The 21,803-nt window shown below is 47.4% G+C and overlaps 1 protein-coding gene across 5 annotated transcripts in view; it reads right to left on the bottom strand.

Moving 5' to 3' along the window:
- Positions 1-21,803, bottom strand: part of EXD3 (exonuclease 3'-5' domain containing 3) — a 250,773-nt gene that overhangs the window by 136,593 nt on the left and 92,377 nt on the right. For 4 of the 5 annotated variants that reach the window (XM_021533676.3, XM_077787868.1, XM_077787870.1 and 1 more), the window contains 5 exons: positions 21,107-21,160; positions 20,542-20,681; positions 19,629-19,729; positions 13,402-13,475; positions 12,157-12,195 (listed from right to left, as the gene is read on the bottom strand). In XM_021533676.3, the coding sequence (XP_021389351.1) occupies positions 12,157-12,195; positions 13,402-13,475; positions 19,629-19,729; positions 20,542-20,681; positions 21,107-21,160 (408 nt within the window). The remainder of the gene's footprint in view (positions 1-12,156; positions 12,196-13,401; positions 13,476-19,628; positions 19,730-20,541; positions 20,682-21,106; positions 21,161-21,803) is intronic. The other variant, XM_077787867.1, reaches the window with a different exon arrangement.

Below are 21,803 nucleotides of genomic sequence, written 5' to 3'. Positions count from 1 at the left end.
ATGGGACAGTGAGAATGGCTAAGTACTGCAATGGGCCCAGCAGGGCAGTGGAACCAGGCAGGGCACGGCAACACCTTGTCCCACAAAGCTGGCCCTGCTCTGAGCAGAAGTGCAGAGATGAGCTCTCAGAGAAGAGCTAATTTCAAACTGAAATGAGGCTCTGATTGTGTGATTAGCAGTGCCCTGCATTCCCCAGGCTCCTCTCCACACAGACGGGCGGCTTCTTGCAGCAGCTGCTGCTTTCAAGTCCCAAGCACCTCCCGGGCAAAGAACACCCAAGATCTCATTTACCCAGAATACAGGATGATCCTGATCATATTCAACAATAGTACATAGAGATCCAAATACATTTCCTGCACTGGGATTCTTCCCAAATTTTTGTCAGGCAGCCCCCAAGGGAAGCAATTAATTTTCAACAGATTAAGTCATCATGTCTCCAAAATCTGCTCTGGCTGTCACAGATGTGAGCAGGTACAGAGCAGAAGGAAAGAACCAATGCAGCTTTCAGAGGCAGATCTGGAGAGAGAGTACTTTCAAAAAACACTAAGCAAGAGGTTGAGACATTTCCTTCAGCACATTGTTGGACATCCTCCATGGGCCTTCAGGCAGCTCACAGAGCCACAGAACAGATGAACCTGCTGCTGGCAGCAGCTCCACAGGGCATGGACTCTTCCCTCCACAGAGATGAAAGGCTCCAAACAGGATGTTTCACTGAAGTGAATCTGGAATGATCATTCCCAGATTTCACTTCAGTAGCTTCACCAGTGGATAGTAATGTTTCTCGGCTGGACAAAGCAAAAACCCAAACAGAAATGGAGGACCATGGAATGTCCTGAGCTGGGGGAGACCCATGAGAACCACACAAACACTCCACGAACCCCACCCTGGGCATCCCTGGCAGTGCTGCCCAAAGGCTCCTGGAGCTCTGGCAGCCTCGGGGCCGTGCCCATTTCCTGGGGAGCCTGGGCAGTGCCAGCACCTCTGGGGGAAGAACCTTTCCCTGATCTCCAACCAAAAACATCCCAATAGATATTTAACAGGTTTAAGAGGGAAGGTGCAATACTGTACAGGGACATTGCTCCCATGTGCCCAAGGAACCATCTGGCACATAATCCCCCAGACACTTCAGGGCAGGCTTCTGGATTAAGAGGGCACCATGGTACATCTGTGAGATAGCAAAGCTCATCCTGATGCTGGATACCTCTGCCCACTGACTGAAAATACTGTCCTAGAAAATCAGCTCTTACTGCCCATTTGGCCACTGTTGCTGCACAGAAGGTTTCAAGGAAGGGATCTTGTCCCATTGCTCCTGTCACTGCAGACTTCAGACAGATCCCCAGAGGAAGGCAGCCTGAGACCAGTCAGCAATGCCACTTGTCTTTGGGGCCACTGATCAATTCCTGGTCTTGTTCAGCAGTGTCAGCATAGCCTGTGGGGACTTTCCCAGATCATAACCTCTTACTTTAACCCATAATTAACTCATTTTCCTCAATTACATCCCACAGCTTCAAATATGCTGATACACAAAATCACAACTCACCTGCAACACTTGTTATCCCCTCCACTTAGCTGGTCAGGGAATGGCACAGGTGTAGCGCTGCAATAAGCGGTAGTGTCCAACAAACCCCATTAAATTAACCTTTGTTTGAAGAGAAAAGAACTGTATGACATCCATAACCCCTCCCAAAATACAATTACATAGCAAATAGACTAAGGTAACTTTATCCTACTTGCTTTTTCAGATATTTCTTTTCCCTTCTCTTCTGTGTGAAGTCTATCTTGAGGGTCTGTACTTCCTCCTGAAATCTTCTCACAACCACTGCAGAGGCACCTTCTGAATTCCAACCTAACCCTGGCCCCAGAGCTGTTGAATATTATTCATCCTATGGATCAGCAAAGGACCAAGGACTTGGTCTGAATACAGAAGGCACAGATTTTTGATATGCTTCCAGATTTCTCACACCTCGGTCCCACGATGGCAGGCTGGAGATATTTTCTGGGAGCGCTCCAGCACTTGACAAGACTGAAGATGAATGAGGATGGGGAAATTGGCCAAACTCTTTCAGAGCAGAGTACCGTGTTACTTATCACAGTAGATGCTTTGTCTAAGCCAAATGACACAGTGCATTGAAGACAAACTGGCAACCCTTATCTTCCCAGTGTATTTTGAAGTAGCATTTATCTCCCTGCCTTTTGTCATCGTGTCACACACACACACATGAATGAAGTGTCACGGGGCCAATGGCAAATCCTGCTCTCCAGTTTAAGGAAGTGGAGGCTCCCATCGTGTACTGGGTGACCTGCACTGCTGCTGAGCCTCACTGAGCCTGAGCCTCCTTTCTCTGGGCTTTCCAGCCTCAGAAGGTTTTTACAATCTAGGCACTTCCATAAATGTTCTACAGAAGTCACCATCCCAGAACTCTACTCTGGTTTGTATCCTGGAGCACAGAAGCTTGCACAAGGAAAATACAGCTCTCTGCTAAGCTCTGGGGCTGCCTGAAGGGTGCATATCCAATCTGAGCATTCCAAATTCCAGCTTAGCAGCAGCCTGTGACATCAACTTGTGCTACAGGATCTGTCTGCAGGAATTCCACAGAGTGAGGAATTCCATGTGCTGCCAGAGCTGGGCCCACTGTGGGGACAGGGACAGGGCCCTGCAGCTCCGCGTCACTGTGGAGCTGCCAGAGCTGCAGGTGTGTGAAGGAGTGAAACCACTGCCTCTGTCCTTCTGCTGGGACCTGAACTCACAGGGTGACACCTCCTCTGCTAGTCAGGATGTGCTGAGCTGAGGTCACTCCAATGCACTCTTGGTTGGTTTGGAGCCCTGGCATTAACCCTAAAGAGCTAAACCAGTGTGCACTTAACCCACCAATAGCTCCAGTAAGTGTTCCTATATCCAGTCACATACATAATGAGAATCCATAGGCTCAATTTAGGAAAAAACTCTCCTCTTTTCTATTTAGGAAAGCCTTCAAAGTAAATAAGCAAAAATCCTGACAATGGAAATACTTGCTCAGGAGCGCAAACTCTTCCCATCATTAGGGTATGGAAAAGAGAGGCCCAAGAGACAAACAGAGATTATCACTGATTTCTGTTTTGCCATGCCCAAACCTCCCTGGCTCAGAGCCAAAGCAATAATCAGTATCTGTGCAAGATCTTTCCCAAAAGCAAAGCTTGGCAGTTGATTTTTCTCTACTTTAATCTCTTTTGCTACACTTCAGCTCCTGGTGGTTTTTGTTCTGAAGGAGAAATGCTTGAGAGGGTTGACTGAATGAACCCTGAAATTCACACCCTGGCAAATTGGACTGATTTCCTAAATCCATAATTACAACATTCCTCAGAGATATGCATTCTTTCAGAGTGAACAAGGGAAGATTGGTTTCCTGTTTCTTCCCATTTACATGACTTCTCCGTCAAGAGGAACTTTTTTGTTTCTAAACAATCCTCTGTTTATGTGGTTCTCTTTTTGGCAGGGAACTGGGGAACTAATCGTGCCTAAAAGTATAATACAGCCAAACTATCAATTGCCAGCAGCCTGATTATCTGTGTGCAAGGCAGCTGATTTGCACAGGCTTTAGAAGCCAATATCTATCAGTGAGCGCTCAGACAGGGACCGATGGATTACAGAGGGTTTAAATAATCTGGGATGATTATTGAATGGCTGGATCATTTTACTGCTGGCTGGGTAAGATGGGCAGAGAGGGTCTGTGTGTGTGTGTGTGAAGGCTGAAAACTTAGTGATACTGGCCAAACTGAGCCCCCACACCTGCACAGCCCCAGCTCACAGCAGCTCCCTCGGGGCAAGGGCCTTGTGGGGCTCCTGCCATGGGGCTGCAGGTAAGAACTGGCTCCCACCTGCAAACAGACTACATGCAGAGCCCTTGTCTGCTTTGATTTTTATCAGTGAATCCATCATCTCCTTCTGTGCAACCCTGGGAAGCAGGCAAGCTCCATGTCCCATCTTCTCCCCTGCCTTTCCCTATTTGGCCGGACAGGCCAGTGTCGGGGTTCTTGACAGGGCACCCTTGGTCCTGGAGCAAAAGCAACATGAGGATTTGCCTGTTTGAAATGAGCCTGCCTTCGTTTTTACTCTGTGGAATACAAACAGGAGCTTTGGTTGTTCAGCTGGCTGAGAAGAGAAGGCTCTGGGGAGACCTTGTTGTGGCCCTTTGGTACCTGAAGGGAGCTTATGGAAAAGACAGAGTGACTTTATACAGAGGCAGTGACAGGGTGAGGTGGAACAGTTTTAAAGGAAGATTTTTATTAGATATTAGGCAGAAATTCTTCCCTGTGCTGCCCCTGGATCCCTGGGAGTGTCCAAGACCAGGCTGGCCAGGGCTTGGAACAACCTAGGATAGTGGAAGGTGTCCCTGCCCAAGGCAAGGGGGTTTGAACCAGATGATTTTTAAAGTCCCTTCCAACTCAAACCAGTCTAGGATTCTGTGACTTTTACGATGTATTTGCTGCAGTTTGCAGTCACTAACAGGTATCCTGGACACCACTCCTGATGCTGATACGTTCCACACATTTCTATAAGATTTTTGCATGATCATCATTCCTGTATAGTTCCCTACCCCTAGGATGCTTTTCTCACTTGGCAGAACTAAACCTCCCCCAGCACACCCCAGTGGAGTTGAACAGCTCACTGATGCTGTTAACTCCTTAATCTAACCCTGACCTCTCAACCTACAGCCATAAGCCAATTAGTTCTTCTTTATACCATACCAAATCTCCTTCTGATGAAGCTGTGCAGCCAGTGAATGCCTGCTAGTGACAGAAATGTAATTATAGTGCTTAGCAGCACACTGGCCCTGGCTGGTGGCAGGGTCAGAATGTTTCTCTAACACACCAAAACAATTTAAAGGAGATTTTTTCTCCCCAGTGTGTTCTCTCCAGTTTCCTCTCTTCACTCTCTCCAGTACTTAATTAGTTTGCACATTAAGGCTGTTTGGCCATCAACTTTAAGACTGAAGTACTGAGCTTTCCAAGGATCCTTTGCCAGTCTATCCCTGAAGCAGAATCGACACCCAACTCTGTCAATCCCCAGCTGGGTCCTGTAGATCCAGATGTCAGGGACTGATTTTCTAAAGTTATTGAACAAACACATCTTACATCACTCCAGAGAAATTTTAGCTGACTTTTAGAATTATTTTTGACAATTTGGTAGATTGGACAGCAAATTATGGTGGTTTTTCTTGGCTTCTTTGTACCTACTGTAATATTACACCAGAATTCATCAGCACCTTTGTGCTTAACCACAATTTATTTATCTAGCAATGGCTGGATTTGTTATAAATAAAACTACTACAATTACAGTAGACACACCAGCCCTCCAGGTCTTACAGAGAATTAATACAGCCTAAGCCATGCAGGAAGTAGTTGGAAGTGTTTACATTTAACTGTACACGTCACCCTTTGACAGACTCTTCCTTAGCTGGGGAGGCTCGGAACACACTGCATGTTTGGCTTTTCCTGTGTGCTTCTCCCACAGAAGCTGGGGATTTGTTCAATGCAAAGTTCCCATTTCTTTTAGCCTAGCAATGCAAACCTCATTAGTACAGGTGCACATTTGCCTGCTCTCTCCTGAGAGCAGAACGCAGCTGCAGAACTGAATCACAGTCACGGAATCAGAATATCCTCAGCTGGAAGGGAACCACAAGGATCACTGAGTCCAGCTCCTGGAATTACGGAATGCTGTTCCTGAGATAGCCACAGACATGCCTGTTCTCTGCATCAGCCCCATCAGTGATCCTTTTGCTTCCCAGTAACTGGTGTTATTTCAGCCTCCAATCAATATATGACCCCATGACAAACTGACCTGAAAAACGGAAGGAGATTGATACTTTGCCTCCCACTTTTCCTCCTACTACAAACTCTAGTTTGTCCATGGTTTAATATTCCCTTTAAAGCATGCTGTGGCTGTGTCTCCCCAGAGACCTCCAACAAGAATAGTGAATCCAAAGAAAATGGCACAGGGAAAAAGCAGAATGAGCATCAAAGCACTGTTGCCCCCACTGAGCTCCTGCCAGTCCCTGAACAGGGGACAAAGCACAGGGAGAGGAATAGAAGGAGAAATAAGAGCTACAAGTGGACAATGAGGGAAGAAAGGCTGCCAGTTTTGACCTGAAACAAAGCAATTCCCCCAGACCTGACTTCCCAAGAGAGACAGCAGACCTGAAACCTGTCACTAGTCCAGGTATAAACACCAGCTGTTCTGCAAAGGGGAAAAGGGAAAGAAAAATCAAACCTTCTCTTTTCTGTGGTGGCAGCTGTTAGGGAGCTGCTTAAAGCTGTGGAAAGATAAATGAAATTCTCTTGCAGATGGTTGAACTGGCAAACTGCAGGCAAAACCAGACCAGGAGCAGCTCCTGCATATTCACACACACCCCCATACTGGGAGCTGCTGGGCTCCAGTGGCTCAGCACCTCAGCACAAGCACTGGTGGTGGGAGCATGACATTTATTTCAGCTGATGATTCCTCCATGAGACTTCTAAGGCCAGAAGGAACAAAACAGTCATCCACTGGTTTGATTTCCTGCTAAAGAAGTCCATAAGTACTAACAGGGGACTCCATATGTTGGCTGGTTAAACTCGTTTGGGTTTCCACTTTCCAGGAAAAGAGCCAGTCTGGGTTTGACATTTGAGTGATGAAATCCATCCCACCCCTGAATAAACACTTCACTCCAACCAAAGGGAAAGACAATTTTGTATGCAGCCTTATACTGAGAGACATGCCACTTACTAATCACCTCCAGAGCATCGTTCCCATCTGCACAGCACACACTGCTTCATTCCCTGTGGATATTCAGTTCCTCACACTGCACACACTGCACTCAAACCAATTGAAAAATTTCCTTAAACTCAGGGGTTCCAGGGAAGAACAGTGGATGCAGGTACTTGCAAAGTGATCTTTTTGACTCCTTGTCCTTATTCAAGACGCCCCAGAGCAGGACTCCTGGCTATGTGTTCTGGCCACAAAAAGAACCTTTGAAAAAATAAATGGTGTTCTGCTCTTTAAAACCCCTTTAAAAATTCCCTCCTTGAGTGTAACAGCTATTACATTTTATTCCAGAGGTAGCTGTGTTTTAATTTAGGTCAAAATTGTTCTGTACAGAAAGAATCTTGGCATCAGCCACTGCAATTTAGAAATTAATTAGTCAAATAAATAAGATTACATCAACTCCCTGCTGCAGTGTAAGGTAATTTACACCTGTTAAGTACCAGGAATTGTCAATATTTTTCCAATGTATTGCACAGAAAGAAGGACAGATTTCTGAATTTTGTCTGTAAGCAGCATAACAACCCTTGAACTGTAGTGGAACTGGAGTTCTGCATTTCCTAGGAATTACCAGCATCTGACCCCTACTCACCCAGAAAAGGAGCTGGCACTGTCCTTGATTTTCATGGTCAGAATTTTTAAAATAAATAAGTTATCTCACTGTCCCAGCTGGAGGAGGACAGAGATCAGCTGCAGGCTCTCCCTGTTCAGAACACAGGAAACAGCTGCCCCCAGAGCCCATCTCTGCATCCTCACAAGCCCAGAAGTGAGAGGAGCTGCAGGATAGGGGCCTGAGGAAAATGAGGGCACTTTTCTGGGATGTGCATCCCTGCACCCTCCTCTCAAACCATACACCAAGGTCAGAGTGGTCCTAAATAGTGCAGAATCAGAGAATTGTGGAGTGATTAAGGTAGAAAAAGTCCTCTAAGATTATCAAGTCCAACCATCAACGCAGTACCAACCACATTCACCACTAAGCCACGTCCTCAAGTGCCACATTTTTTGAACACTTCCAGGGATGGTGGCCCTATCACTGCCCTGGACAGCCTGTTTCAGTGTTTTACAGCCCTTTCCATGAACATTTTTTCCTAATATCTAATCTGGACACTCTCTGGTGCATTTTGAGGCTGTTTCCTCTCATCCTCAGCAAGAGGCCCTTGCCTCCCAGGAGCACTCACAGAACAAGTGACATCTTTCCAAACAGCAGTGCTTTTCTGAGCACCAGATTTGGAAGGTTTTCAGATGTTTAATTTTGAGAAGTTAAGGGATAGTTTCCCTGTGCAAACACTAGCACAGAACAGTTTGGGATGTAGCAACAAAAAGCCCCTTGGCTTAAGGTCAATAAAAGTGAAACCCCCATTTCCACCCATTCCCTCTCCTGGACACCTCACAGTGGTTATAACACTGACAGTCCCAAATAAACCAATGAGTTTGAACCTGCCCAGTGCTGCTTCCAGTCACTGTCCCCAGCAAGAGCTGCAATGCTGGGCAGTGTCACCCAGTTCTGCTCCACAGGAGATGGAATTTCATTACAGGAAGGGCCAAACAAACAGATGAAGATTTCTTGGTATAACTTCTTTGTATGTTTGAGATAACATTTTAAACTGAGCTGGCACTGATCAGCCCAGCTGAGTCTACAAGACCTCCAAAACACGGTGAGAAAACAGCACTGAGAGCAGAGCAGCAGAATCATCCTACATCCAAGTTCTCCGTCAAACTGGGACATTTCAGGTCACCAAAACACAGGTGTCTGGTGCTGTTTGAGATGTTCTGGTGCTCCAACTGCCCTCTGAGACAGAAGTGTCCCTCAGCAGGGCCCCTGTCATGCTGCCAACCTCCTGCAAGTGTCTCAGACACAGTGTGGCACCTAAACCCTGCCAGAGGTGACACCAGAGTTACTCCTCTACCATGCTTCTCATTGATATCACAGTTCCATGGATGTTTACTTTTTGAAAGCCTGGCATGGAGAAACTCCTTCCATAGAGAACCTCCTTCCATGAAGAAAATCCTTCCATGCTTTTTAGTGATTTTGTCCTACAGAATGTCCAGGGGAGCACCTGCCCTCCACAGCCCCTCTTGCTGCTAGCCCGCAGTTGCTGGCAGGACCACTCTGAACACATCTGAGCAGAGCCACAGACCAGCTGTGCTGGGCTTGCTCTGCCCAACTCGACCTTCTTTGTGCAGCTGCTGAGGCCAGGACAAACACAAAGCATGCCAAAACAGCACCACAAGGGCACACAGGAAGAAGACAGGAGCCTCATGCCCTGCCTCTTTCTCCCTGCCTGTCTACCATCAATATCCTGCCCAGTTCCCCTTCTTGTGAGGACAGGCACTGCCTGTGTTCCAGCAGCCAGGATCCCTTAGGAAGGGAATGAAGAGCAAGCAGCTGGCACTGGGCACAGAGTTCTTCCCTTCCCTCTGCCCTCCAGGCATCTCCTCGTGGAGAAGCTGCTGCAAGGGGCAGCTCTCCTGGCTGGCCAGCCTGCAGCAGCCACTGGGGATGAGGGCAGCCTTCTAAGGGCATGAAGAGGTTTGGGCCCCTCTCCTTCCCCTCCTGCCTCCTCTGCCATCCCTGCCTGCACACTGGCTCAGCCACTGGGCACTGGCAGGCAGAGGGGGCAAAACCACTTTGCTACAGGGCTGGAAACAGGTTTTATTGGCCCCACAATTAACTCCTGAGTTTCTGCCATTTATAGGAGCCATTCCCAGCATCACACCTGGGATTCATTCCACAGAGCAGGAACAGGAAAAATCTTTACTTGTACTGTCCAGGGTGAACAAAAGAAAATCTCAGTCCCAAAATGTCACTGGCCTGCAATGGCAAGCTCCAAGCAAGGACAGTACCACCTTCCTCAGAGTTCCTGGTATCTCTATAAATCCTGGTATCTTTGCCTATATAACCACTGGAGCTAGCCATATCAATATAATTTATGTCTTTTTTTTTTTTTTTTTATGGCTGCAGCAAAGAATTTGAAAAAATAAAAGAAATTTAAAACAATCCCATGAAGTTCAACCTCTTTGAATTTCAAATTGAAAAAAGAATCCAAAAATGATCCAATAATTCTGTCTGAGAGTCTGTCACTGTGGAGTCTTCTGGGAGTTTTTTCTATTCCTCCAGGTGACCAGAGGTCACATTGTGTCTCATCCTCTGCCTCCAGTCCTTAATAGTGCCTGACCAGGCAAAGCTTGTGAGATCCAAACTTTATGTGAGCCTCAGGTAAACACAGGTATGGGACACACAGCACAAATGTGAGGGCTCCTCAGCTCCACAAGGAACCTAAAGAATTTTTTTTGTCAAACGTGTCAGGTCATAGGTAAAGCTCTAACCTTTTGTGAAGCTGTTGCCCAGAGCAGCTGTGGCTGCCCCTGGATCCCTGGCAGTGCCCAAGGCCAGGGTGGATGGTGCTTGGAGAAATCTGGGATATTGAAAAGTGTCCCTGCCCATGGCAGGGGGTGGCACTGGATGGACTTCTAGGTCCCTCCCAACCCAAACCAGTCTGGGATCTTGTGATTCTGTGAAGCTCTGTGTGAACTTTGAGCTATTCCCTCCCGTAAAGTCCAACCCTTCAAAACCAATAAAGTCCTAGACAATGTTAGTTTTTGCACTGAAAACCAAAACTTGCTCAAAGATCCTTCCTTTATTCCCTCCTCTCCCTGCCAGCAGCAGCCACCAGTGTGCACAGGTTGTTATTTCAACTTCCTGCAGATGCACAGGTACAGATTCCCATCACTTTCAACTGATGCCAAAGACAGGGATCTGTGATAGCACCGAGTCAGGCTGATAACAGGCAAGTTTCAGCACCACTCGGCTGGTAATTACACACTTGTGAAAAATACACCAGTTGGCAAGAAGCAGGAAATACAGAGTTTGCAATCCTTTGGAAAGGAAGACAACCCTCTGCCCCAGTGCAGCATGCAGCTCTGTGCTCTCAGGGCTTACCAGGCACCACACATGCTCTCCCCAGAGATCTCCTGAGCCTCCTGTCTCCAGAGGGGGGAACTGGGGAGTTTTATCCCACACTCCAGCATCAGCAGAGACCCCTTCCCCACACACACCAAAGCTCATCCCGATGAGAGAATGATGGAATCTCCTGAGTGGAAGAGACCCACAGGGATCAGTGTCCAGCCCCTGGAGCTGCATGGAAGAACCCAGCAGTCCTCTTGCTTTGCTGGTATAACTAAACAATGCTGGAGCCCTCAGATCATCAGCCTGTTACCACACAGAGCCCATGCTGACCCTTCAGATGGATTTTCAGAAATCCCTAATGACTGCAGAATTCAGCCTGAGAGGAGTCACAGAACAGGAGCAAACACTCACCATGGGGCTGCAATTCCATGGACACATAAATAACCAATGCTGGTTTATCACCATGGAATTTCATGCTGTTTCATTGTTACATTTGTATTTATTGCAGGATCAGGGCAGTGAATTTTAAATTAATGTCTCATATAGGCAGAAATACCAGGAACAAGAAATCATGAAAGTCTGATTTCACAATGACTAGTGAGCTTTATGCTTACTCTTAAAACACAAAACTAAGTCTATTATGGGATAACTATTTCATTAGATTGTTAATACTGAATATGCATGTGAGTATGTGTGTACAAGTATTTATTTCCACATAAGTATAAGCTCTTTCTTGCATGAAATGAGCATAGTTAGTATAGAAGGCCCAGCAAAAAAAAAAAAACAAAAACAAAAACCAAAAACAAATCATATCATGATTGCCTGAACTTTTTTGTTTATACACCAAGAAAAACCTACCCTGCTCCCTTCTCCTTGTGCTGTTAAAATTACTTGTGTCCTGTAGCATAAGACAGAGAGGTCACAACATCAGTCACCTGTTGAAAATGGCCTGAGCATGCTCAGCGAGTCGATCATTTATCCCAGTTTCCTCACACACCTTGCTAGCTGCTGAGGTACAGCCTCCTTTCCCCCTTCGACATCACTAATCAATGTAAATACTTGTAGGGTTCACTTACAAGTAAGTGCAGGGAAGTAAAATAATATACTTGATAATCTTATCTAAATCACAGAATCACAGAGCCATGGCATATCCTGAGCTGGAAGGGACCCACAAAGATCATCCAGTGCAGCCCCTGGCCCTGGACAGACAACCCAACAATCCCACCCTGTGCATCCATGAGAGATTTGTCCAAACATTCTAGTTTGGCTCCAGACAAAAGAAAGCATTTTCAAAGATATTAAAGGAGTTAAAATACAAGTGTTCTCCCTTGCCCTTCCCTGCATTTGCTTTCAAAGTGTTGAGAAAGTGCAGACAGAACTGTGATAGCAGGACTACAACATCCAGAGCTGGATATGCTAAAACATCTTCAAATAACCACCAAGCAAATAAACCTGTGAAATCCACACTCACCTCAATGTGGTCTGCCCAATTCTCCTCAGTCATGGTTTTCTGAAAAGACAAAATCACTGCTGAGCCATCTTAGGAAAGGGGGGAAATGTTCCATGCAGCAAACTAGAAATGAAAATCTTTCACTGTCCCCACTGGCATCACCTATGACCAAGGAATGCAAACTGGGACACAAAGGACACCTCGGCTCCTCAGAGTCTCCAGCTGGGGCACGGCAGAACACAGCCTGGATGAGGGAACTCTTACACCACAGCACATGAAGCATAAAAATTCCTGTGCAGTTTGTGCCCAGACTGTTCACCTCTCCAGCCATGGGGAGCCATCCTGAGGGCTCCAGCCAAGGGAGGGATTTCGGGGGTCATCTGCAAGGCTGAGCCTTCAGAATATAAAAATACAATTTTTCTCAATAGCCAAATCATGAAAAATCCTCTGGCATCATGAGGTCTGGGAAAGGAAACTGATAAGCTAATATTCCCATTCTAATGCAGTTCAGAGCCAAACCTGGGGAGAAACTAAGGAAGGGACCTGCTCTCCACTCTGCCAAGAACTGCATGAGACCCACCATGAGTCTCACCCCAGAGCTGGCAGAGGAAACAGGGAGTGTCAGTGTCACTTTTATGGAAAGCTACAAGAGCAAACAGGGAGCAAGAGCCTCAAATAAAACAGCTTTGAGATATCCAAGCATGTAATTTAAATAGTACTGAGATAAAGGAGACATTTAACCAGAGCTCAGACACAGCTGAGGAATGGTAAACAGAGAGCACCAAAGAGCTATCAGAAGAAGGGACTGTGTCCAGAAACATCTGCCAAATGTACCTTAATGGAATTAACTGGCCAACTTGGATACTTTAAAGCAAGCACATTCTCCAAAACAAAGGAAGTGGAAGGCCAGAGAAAGCAGAACACCAGATCATGAATCCATTCTCTCTGCTAAACAAATACACCTGGAGAAATGCTCTGGGCTCCCTCTGTGGATGACCAAGCTCCCCACAGTGATGTCATCCACCATTAAAGCTCTGAGATGCAGGAGGCTGAAATGCTCCATCCTCCCCAGCTCCTCTGGCAGTGGGTTTGGAAGGCAGCAAAGACAGATCAGAGGCTTCCCTGATGGACTGGGAGGGCTTGGGAGCAGAACTTGAAAAAAAACTTGATCATAAACTATCAATACATTTTGATTATCTCAATTAAGTTATTAAAAATGTAAATGCAATAAAAATCCTCATTCCTCACACACAACACAGCACGTACCTCAACAAATCTCTTGTAAAAGAGGTATTTCAGGGTTCTCAAGTGCTGCTGATTTATGACATTAGGGCAGAGAGCTGAAAGAAGGAAAAAGACATTTAAGTACGCAGCATTTCCTGGAAGTTTTACTGTCTAGACATTACACTTTTCCTTCCCCAGTGTCAGACTGGGTTTGTGGAAGGCAGGATGCCCTCACACTTGGAACAATGAGGGACAGACTCACACACTGTCAGCTTATCTCAACTATAAACTGTTATTTACACTTTCATCTGTGATTAGCAATGCTAATTCTTGGGTCTGATATCTGCTTCCACCACCCCTGAGCGATAAGATCTACTCCCTGGTTCAATATGCTCCACAGTCAATGACTTCACACCTTTAATTAGGCAGCATCCTCACATGGGCACCGCCTCAGTCTCTAGAGGCTGCATTCTTTCGGGTTTAATTGGACCTGTGTTGTTAATTCATTCAAGCAGTTGTGAACAGCTCACTCAGGATGTAAACTTGTGGCTGAAGTTTATCCGATAAAACACAGATCCATGAAAGAGGCTCCACATCCTCACAAAGAGGGTGGGGAATACTGCTTTGCTGAGCTAGCAAGCCACAGTTGTTATTATTTTTATTGCTGTCAGCTTCATTAGATATGGCTCATTACAACTGCAAAACCCAAGATGTTCACACAGCACCTTGTTTTGCAAGGAGAGATACAGGCTGGAGATAAAAGACAAGGGGCATTAGCATAGGTATCTGTCAGTTCCTGCTGGGTGCTGGGCTGCCAGTGCAGGGAAAGGATTCACCAAAGCCTTCCCTGGGCTCAGATGGGGCCAAAACCATCTCACTGGGAGCCAGAGGGAGCAGGGCCAGCAGTCACAGACAGCCACAGAGAATAGGAACGTGAAATTCTCTGCAGCCTCCCTCGAATTAGCACCCACAGGGAGAAACTGATTCCTCATCCCTTTGTTTTCCTGGGGTTTAGTCCTTGGGCATGCCCTGTGTGGGACACACAAAGAGTGATCTCTGGATACCAGAGCCTGGGATCTGAGGGTTGTGGTTGCAGCATCTCCTCAGTGTCCTGAAACATCATCTCAGAATGTGAGCATTTCCAGCTCAAACAGAACTGCTTAAAGCTGTTATTTTTAAGTTAATCTTCCACGGCGTGGCAACAAAACCTTCCCCTCAAAGTATATGAGGAAATTACTGCAATTATCACGCAGGATATTGCACCAGTAAATATGGTGATCTTTCCTCTGGATATTGTCCCAATATCTGGAGGAAAACTCAACAAATCATAGAAAGGAACACTCTCTAAAGAACATAAGATCAATGTAAAAATTAGTAACACCACCACCTAACTTAAAGTTTTCAAAGCTCTTCAGAAAGAACCATGGCATGACCCCTCCAGGCCACCCAAAAGATCCACTGAACAGCTTTTTCTTTGAGCTTCTAAAGGAAATAGCCAAAGCACAGGCTGTGGCAGAACTGGGGGAGTTGAATGCTTGGCTTCTGTGTGGAAAAGACAGAGGAACATGGATGAACTGGAAACATGTTTGAAGGCACTGGTGACATATTTTTTTCTGATGGAGCAAAGGAACTGAGTTTGAATCTGGGTTTCTATATTTTATTACAAAAAAAACCAGAGAAGGATGAATCAAACACACACAGAGAGGTTGGACAGAGAACAGACTGAGAGCAGCCCTGGGAGAAGGACCTGAGGGTGCTGTGGTTGAGAGCTGGACCTACCCCAGCCCTGCTCAGGGGAGACCCCACCTGCAGAGCTGCTCCAGCCCTGGGTCCCAGCTCCTGTTGGAATGGGTCCAGAGGAGGCCACGGAGCTGCTCCAGGGCTGGAGCCCTCTGCTCTGGAGCCAGGCTGGGAGCTGTGGGTGCTCACCTGGAGAGGAGAAGCTCCAGGGAGAGCTCAGAGCCCTTCCAGGGCCTGAAGGGGCTCCAGGAGAGCTGGAGAGGGACTGGGGACAGGGGATGGAGGGACAGGAGACAGGGAATGGCTCCCATTGCCAGAGGGCAGGGATGGATGGGATACTGGGAATTGGGAATTGTTCCCTGGCAGGGTGGGTGACCCTGGCACAGGGTGCCCAGAGCAGCTGTGGCTGCCCCTGGATCCCTGGCAGTGCCCAAGGCCAGGCTGGACAGGGCTGGAGCAGCCTGGGACAGTGGGAGGTGTCCCTGCCATGGCAGGGGTGGCACTGGATGGGCTTTAATGTCCTTTCCAACCCAACCACTTGGGGATTCTATGAAAAACATGAAGGTGAAGGGTAACTTATTCAGAGAAGCAACAGAATGGAGAGTTGTGCTGATATTTAACAACTGAATTTAAACACTCGGAGGAAAATCACCATGGAAGTCACGGGCAAAAAAAAGGGAATAACCTCCTCTGTTAAGCTGTACAAATCATTCCCTTGTTTCTAGCAGAGCATCTTCTGCCTGGTGAGGGCTCCCAGGCCTCAGCTGGGGCTCTCACTGGTGACTGCCTGGACATGGGCTGGCAGGTCTTCGAGCCCTGAGGATGTGCGGCCAGCTGTGGCTCCCCTGTGCAGATGTGCAGCCAGCTGTGGCTCACCTGCGCAGCTGGGGCTCACCTGCACAGCTGTGGCTCACCTGTGCAGATGTGTGGCCAGCTGTGGCTCACCTGCACAGCTGTGGCTCACCTGTGCAGATGTGCAGCCAGCTGTGGCTCCCCTGTGCAGATGTGCAGCCAACTGTGGCTCCCCTGTGCAGATGTGCGGCCAGCTGTGGCTCCCCTGTGCAGATGTGCAGCCAGCTGTGGCTCACCTGCGCAGCTGGGGCTCACCTGTGCAGATGTGTGGCCAGCTGTGGCTCACCTGTGCAGATGTGGCTCCCCTGTGCAGATGTGCGGCCAGCTGTGGCTCACCTACGCAGCTGTGGCTCACCTGTGCAGATGTGCGGCCAGCTGTGGCTCACCTACGCAGCTGTGGCTCCCCTGTGCAGATGTGCGGCCAGCTGTGGCTCACCTGCGCAGCTGGGGCTCACCTGTGCAGCTGTGGCTCACCTGTGCAGATGTGCGGCCAGCTGTGGCTCACCTGTGCAGCTGGGGCTCACCTGTGCAGATGTGCGGCCAGCTGTGGCTCACCTGTGCAGCTGTGGCTCACCTGTGCAGATGTGCGGCCAGCTGTGGCTCACCTGCGCAGCTGGAGCCCTGCGCAGCCCTCTCCTGCCCTCTGCTGCCCCGCAGCGCGGCGCTCCCGCGGCGCGGCCCGGGCGGGGGCGGTCACACGGACCGAAATCCCACGTTCGGAACGGACAGCTGGCTGCTCAAGAGAGGGAAACGTTCCCCCTGGTTCATGCTGAAAAGGCTCTGGAAGGCCACGGCAACCACTCGCTCCCAGCGCTCAGAACCGGAGGGGCTTGTCAGGCACTGTCCCAGCACAGCCCACCCTGGCCCGGGGCTCTTGGGCACCCCTCTCTCCCCTCTCTCTCCGCACTTGGCTCTCCCTCATTTGGCACTAAGCCAAACAGATGAGGCTGTTACACTTCTTCGAGTAGGATCCTTTCTACCTCAGACTTGGGAATTGTCAATGAATAACATCACTGAGCTCTCTCTGTATCCTGGCTGTGCCAAACCACAGCAGAGACCAGACTCAACCATACCCACCCTGGGACAAGGCTGTTCCCTCACCACTGAGATCTGTTTTGACTGAAACTTGCATTTGTAAAGTCGATCTCACAGGGTCTCCAAAGACTATTAAGTAATTAGCTTGGAAAAGCTACAGGCTCTTTAAGCCAGAGCACACTGACCCAGGTGTGAGGAAAGACTCTAAACCTCAATTTCCTCAATCACACGCCACTTCTGCCCAGCTTCTTCCTCCCCCAATAAGGGTAATTAAATGAAATCCACACACAGTTTATTGGGACACCTTTGGGACTTGGCAAAAAATCTCCCACTTCCCATGCCCTGTTAGGGAGTTAACAGGAATACTGAAATACAGCTTTGAAAAAGAACAGGAGGACTAATCTAAGAGGATAGCATTATTGTTCTTTTTTCCCTGAGGTGTGAGATCTTTTTTAAATTGGGCCACCTCCTGTCTGGCTCTGAAATTTAGGGCTGGCAGTTCCCAGGAGTGTTCTCAGTTGATGATGGACACCTCAGCTGTCTTTGGCAGTCAGTGTGATTTATTGTGAGCAGGCAAGAGTGAGCTCAAGCAGTGAAATCTTCAAGTCAATTTGGAACCGCAAGAACTGAGTCACACACAAGTTTGCCTTCTCATACCCAGAAACCCCAACCTCCTCCAGCCCTTCTCATCAAAGCCACTTCCCTCCCTGCTGCTGCTCTCAGGCTCTCACAGCAAGTGGGAGTCAGGGAGGAGGAGACCCAAAGCAGCCACAGCATCAGGCGAGCCCAGGTGAGGTGACAAGAAGTGTGAGCTCTGCCTCACCACCAGCGTTTGGGGGAACTGCTCAGAACAAGAGCAATGAGGGTTTCTTTCATCTGTACACTTTGCCCAGCCTGCTTACTTTTTGTGTACTTTTCCCTTCCAGTCAGACTTGCTTTTACTAAAGAATGGAGAAAGAACAGCCAGAAATGCAGCAAAAGGGAGGGGAGAGATGGGAAGACAAAGAAAGCCACATTATTCCAGCTGCTAGCATTTCCCAATTCAGTTCCAGCACACCCAGCACTAAGGAAGCAATTCCTTTGCAGGTATTCATCCCCTTCCAAAGCACTTCAAAGGACACTGACAGCCACAGTTTAGCAATGTGTGAATTCTTGTTCATGGTATGATGTAAAAAATAAACACCTACTGTCCTGCATGGGACTGTGGAAGTCACCCAACACTGGTTTTAGCTGAAGTCCAAACCAGGTGTCCACATCCCATCTCACACCAGCAGAGGTGGGCAGCCCTCTTGAGCAAGGACTTGCCCTTCACTGCAGACACTGCAGTTTGCATGGGAGAAAGGGCTGGAAGCACATTTATCTTGAAGGACATTTGTCTGGAAGGAATGGGGTCTGTATTTACCCCAAGGAATCTCCTCACCAGTGAATGGCTGTGGAGGACCAGAAAGATCTGGCCATTATCAGCAGCTACAACATCTGGAAAGCATCACCAGGTTGAAGCATGCTGCATCCCATGTTGTGCACCCGAGCTCAACACATGCTCCTCTTCTAGATTTTTCTTTTCTTTAATTATTATTCATCAGGATTTTGCATGTGAATAGTTACATCATTTCACCTCTACCATTATATCATGCTGTTGGTGGAGCTTTCATAAGGAAAGAGGAACAATTCTTTTCTCTTTACAGATCATTAAAAGACAACACAGTCAACTGAATGCCCAACACTGTCAAGGAGGGAAAACTACTGAAAACTAATCAACTCCTGGGAAGCTTTTAATTTCTAAATAAATCATTCCCATATGTCTCAGCTTTCACATGAACATGCTGGGTCTAATTATATCCCTTCTCTTCCAGTGAGGGTTTAAAAGGTTTGTCTTGTTAACTTTTGAACACCACTCTGAAGATGGGAAAATCAATATGCAATAGTGTTGCTGACAGGTGTAACAAGCTAACAGTTTGTGTTTAGAAAACCCTTTTCAGTCCAAGAAAAGAGAATTGCACACTTTGGGAACCTCTGCAGGGTAAAAGCTAACAGTGTACCTAAGAGGGTCTGGTGCAAGGCCCCAAAAAGAAGGAAAAATCAACAGTCCTCACTAAGAACTAAAGCAAAGCAGATTTTATTAGAGACCTGCTTGTGAAGCTGCTGGTGAAGTGATGGAAAATGTGCCACTTCTCTTGCAAGGTTGCAAGAGCCTTAAAATTCCCCCCACCAACCCTAGTTTATGCAAAGAATACAAAGAGATGTGAGGGTCCTGCTTTCCAAGGGTTATCTCCGCCCAGCTGACGCACCCACAGCTCAAGAAAACAGATCCCCAGTGAATAATGACTTGCCTCTTATGTGAGAGGAATGGAGTCATAACTCAGAGCTGACCATGATGTGTTTATGCAAAGCCATGCTGAGGTCAGGATTTATTTCAGATCATGGCAGAAGCAGTCTATCAGTCACCAGCACTTCATTCTTTGACAACACAAAGTGGTAATTCCCATAACTTGCCAGCTTTGTTTTTTCAGTATCATTAATTAAACCCTGAAATTCCCCAGGATAAATGACAGCAAAGATTTCTTGATGACCATGGAAGAAGACAAATTGACTTTGTTCTTTATTACTGAGATAACTCCACAATATGTTGCAATATCCCATACCTGAGTCAATGTGGAATCTCTCCAGGAGCCTGAAGACCAGCTTACTGAGCACCCTGCGGTTAAATTTTTCGGGTTTGTACTTGGACAGGCCTTGATATGGTCTGTAACAACATCATAGAGACACATCTGTGGCATCATGTAAAGGATGCTCCCCAAATAGCAGGCATTTAACAGCAGGGGGATTGGGGTTTGCAGGATGTTGAGAAGGACGGGCCCCTCCCTTTCCCAAGATACAGTGAAAAGCCAACAGCACAACCACACAAATTTCAGTCAACCACCTGAAGCAAGTCCAGAGGCTAATTTTAAAGAAAGTAACTCCTTTTCATCTCTTTTTCAGAGCTGACAGCAACTATTGCAGCTACACTGTGACTCCGACTGTGTTGCTGGCTCTGAGTGACAAGAGTTACTTGAGCGAGAGGCAATTCAGAAGTGAAAACACACACCATGAGTTGATGAGCACAGGAAGGTTAACCACTTGCATCTCTTGTATTTCTGCCACTTCATCACAGTGTTATCTTCCTGCCAAACCTGTACAACCGATACTGAAAGTCACTCTTGTCTGCAGCAAAGCACAAGAGGCTGATTGCTGCAGCCTCCTTGGGAGGCTTTGATACTGCTCTGCTGCTGGGGTGTCCTGCACAGGTTTCACCTTGGCAGGAATGGAGCATCTGTCAATAGCAAGGATTCCTCTGTCCTACAGCCTGGGTCATTGGAGAAAGCTCTGACACAGCCACCAGAATTTTCCCGTTTTCAGCCAAAAAGTCAATAAATTGCACCCCCTTACACTGGGACACAATCACAGACAGCCAGGGAACAGACAGACTGCTCTGACCAGACAGTCAGCCAGGAGACAGACACACAGTGCTCTGGCAGCACTTTGGCCCCAGCTGTTCAGGAAAACAAGCGTTTCTACCTTGCAATGTCTCTGATATTGAAGCTGAGGTCACACCACGCGTCCAGGGTCTGCAAGAGCTTCCTCTGGAGCTCAGGATATTCTGCCACGTATTCTTCCACCAAGTTAGCTTTATCCTGGAGCAGCAGTGGGGTACACATCTAGGAGAAGGAATGATGTTAAAGTGCTGTGCCCTGCCTTTGAGCCCCATGGAGCCTGAGACCGAGTCCCAGCCCTGCCCAAGCCACCAGTGCTGCCTACAGGAGCACTGTGACATTTTTAACACAAATATGAGCAATGCTTCAGTGCAGCAAAGTACTGATCTCTGCCTCAGTGATGAGCACAGCCAGGATTTGTTATAGCAGTGGCTGCAGCCAGAAAAAACAGGTAAGAGGTGTAATGGAGGCTAATAAAACACCCTGTGCCTAACCTTGATGTAAAGGTACATCAACAACTCAACAGGGACTTCTTGGGAATGGAGTAAAGCCTCAGGTGAAAGGCAGCAGAACTTGGAGGGCCCTGATGGATCTCCTGCTAGCAAAAGGTGGATCTGATGACAGAGTAGCCTGCAGAGGAAATTACTCACCTTCTCTACATCTTGATCTGGCTGTAATTTCAGCTTAATACTCAGTATAGCTGCCTAGAAAACATGAAAAAAAAGCTGTGTATTTAGAAGAACCCTACAGTGGCTAAATGGGCATTATTCCAAAGTGAAATAAAAATAATGCTATACACATTTTTAATGTGTTTATTATTTCTGTTACGTTGTCAAGCACAAATCCTGCAAACATTCAGCCGCATTCATTCCACAAACGTACAAGAACACTCCTGGCAGAGCTGCATATCCTGAGTAGCAACAGCCCCTGGAGCAAAAATTAAAGATCAAATTGTTGGGCAGAAAGCAAGTGAAGCACATGGACAAAACCAGCTGGGATGGGTATTCCCTATTTATTTGACACCCCTGAAAGTGCCAGGGTCACCACAGGCAGCAAGATGGGAAGAACTATATTTTTCCCTTTCATGGGATCTCCAAATCTTTGGTAAGTCAAGACCTGCCATGTTCACAAATTGCCTCCAAATCAGGATCTTCTGGAACCTGCTGGGATGAACTGGAGGAACTCAAGCTCAGAAGAGCTGGTTCAGCCACTGCCTGTCCCTTCCCAGCTGGAGACCACAGGAATGGATGAAGCTCTGACTGTGCACTGCTTGGGAGGCACAGGCACAGATTAGGATTTACAGGAGGTAAGAGTGTCTCGTTTCTGTAGTGTGTGAGAACCTTGGAT

This window comes from Lonchura striata, chromosome 22 (assembly GCF_046129695.1).
Source record: "Lonchura striata isolate bLonStr1 chromosome 22, bLonStr1.mat, whole genome shotgun sequence".
In the NCBI taxonomy this organism is placed as follows: Eukaryota; Metazoa; Chordata; class Aves; order Passeriformes; family Estrildidae; genus Lonchura; species Lonchura striata.
The sequence above is the reverse complement of the archived record's forward strand: the minus strand, read 5'-3'. Positions and strand labels throughout refer to the sequence as shown.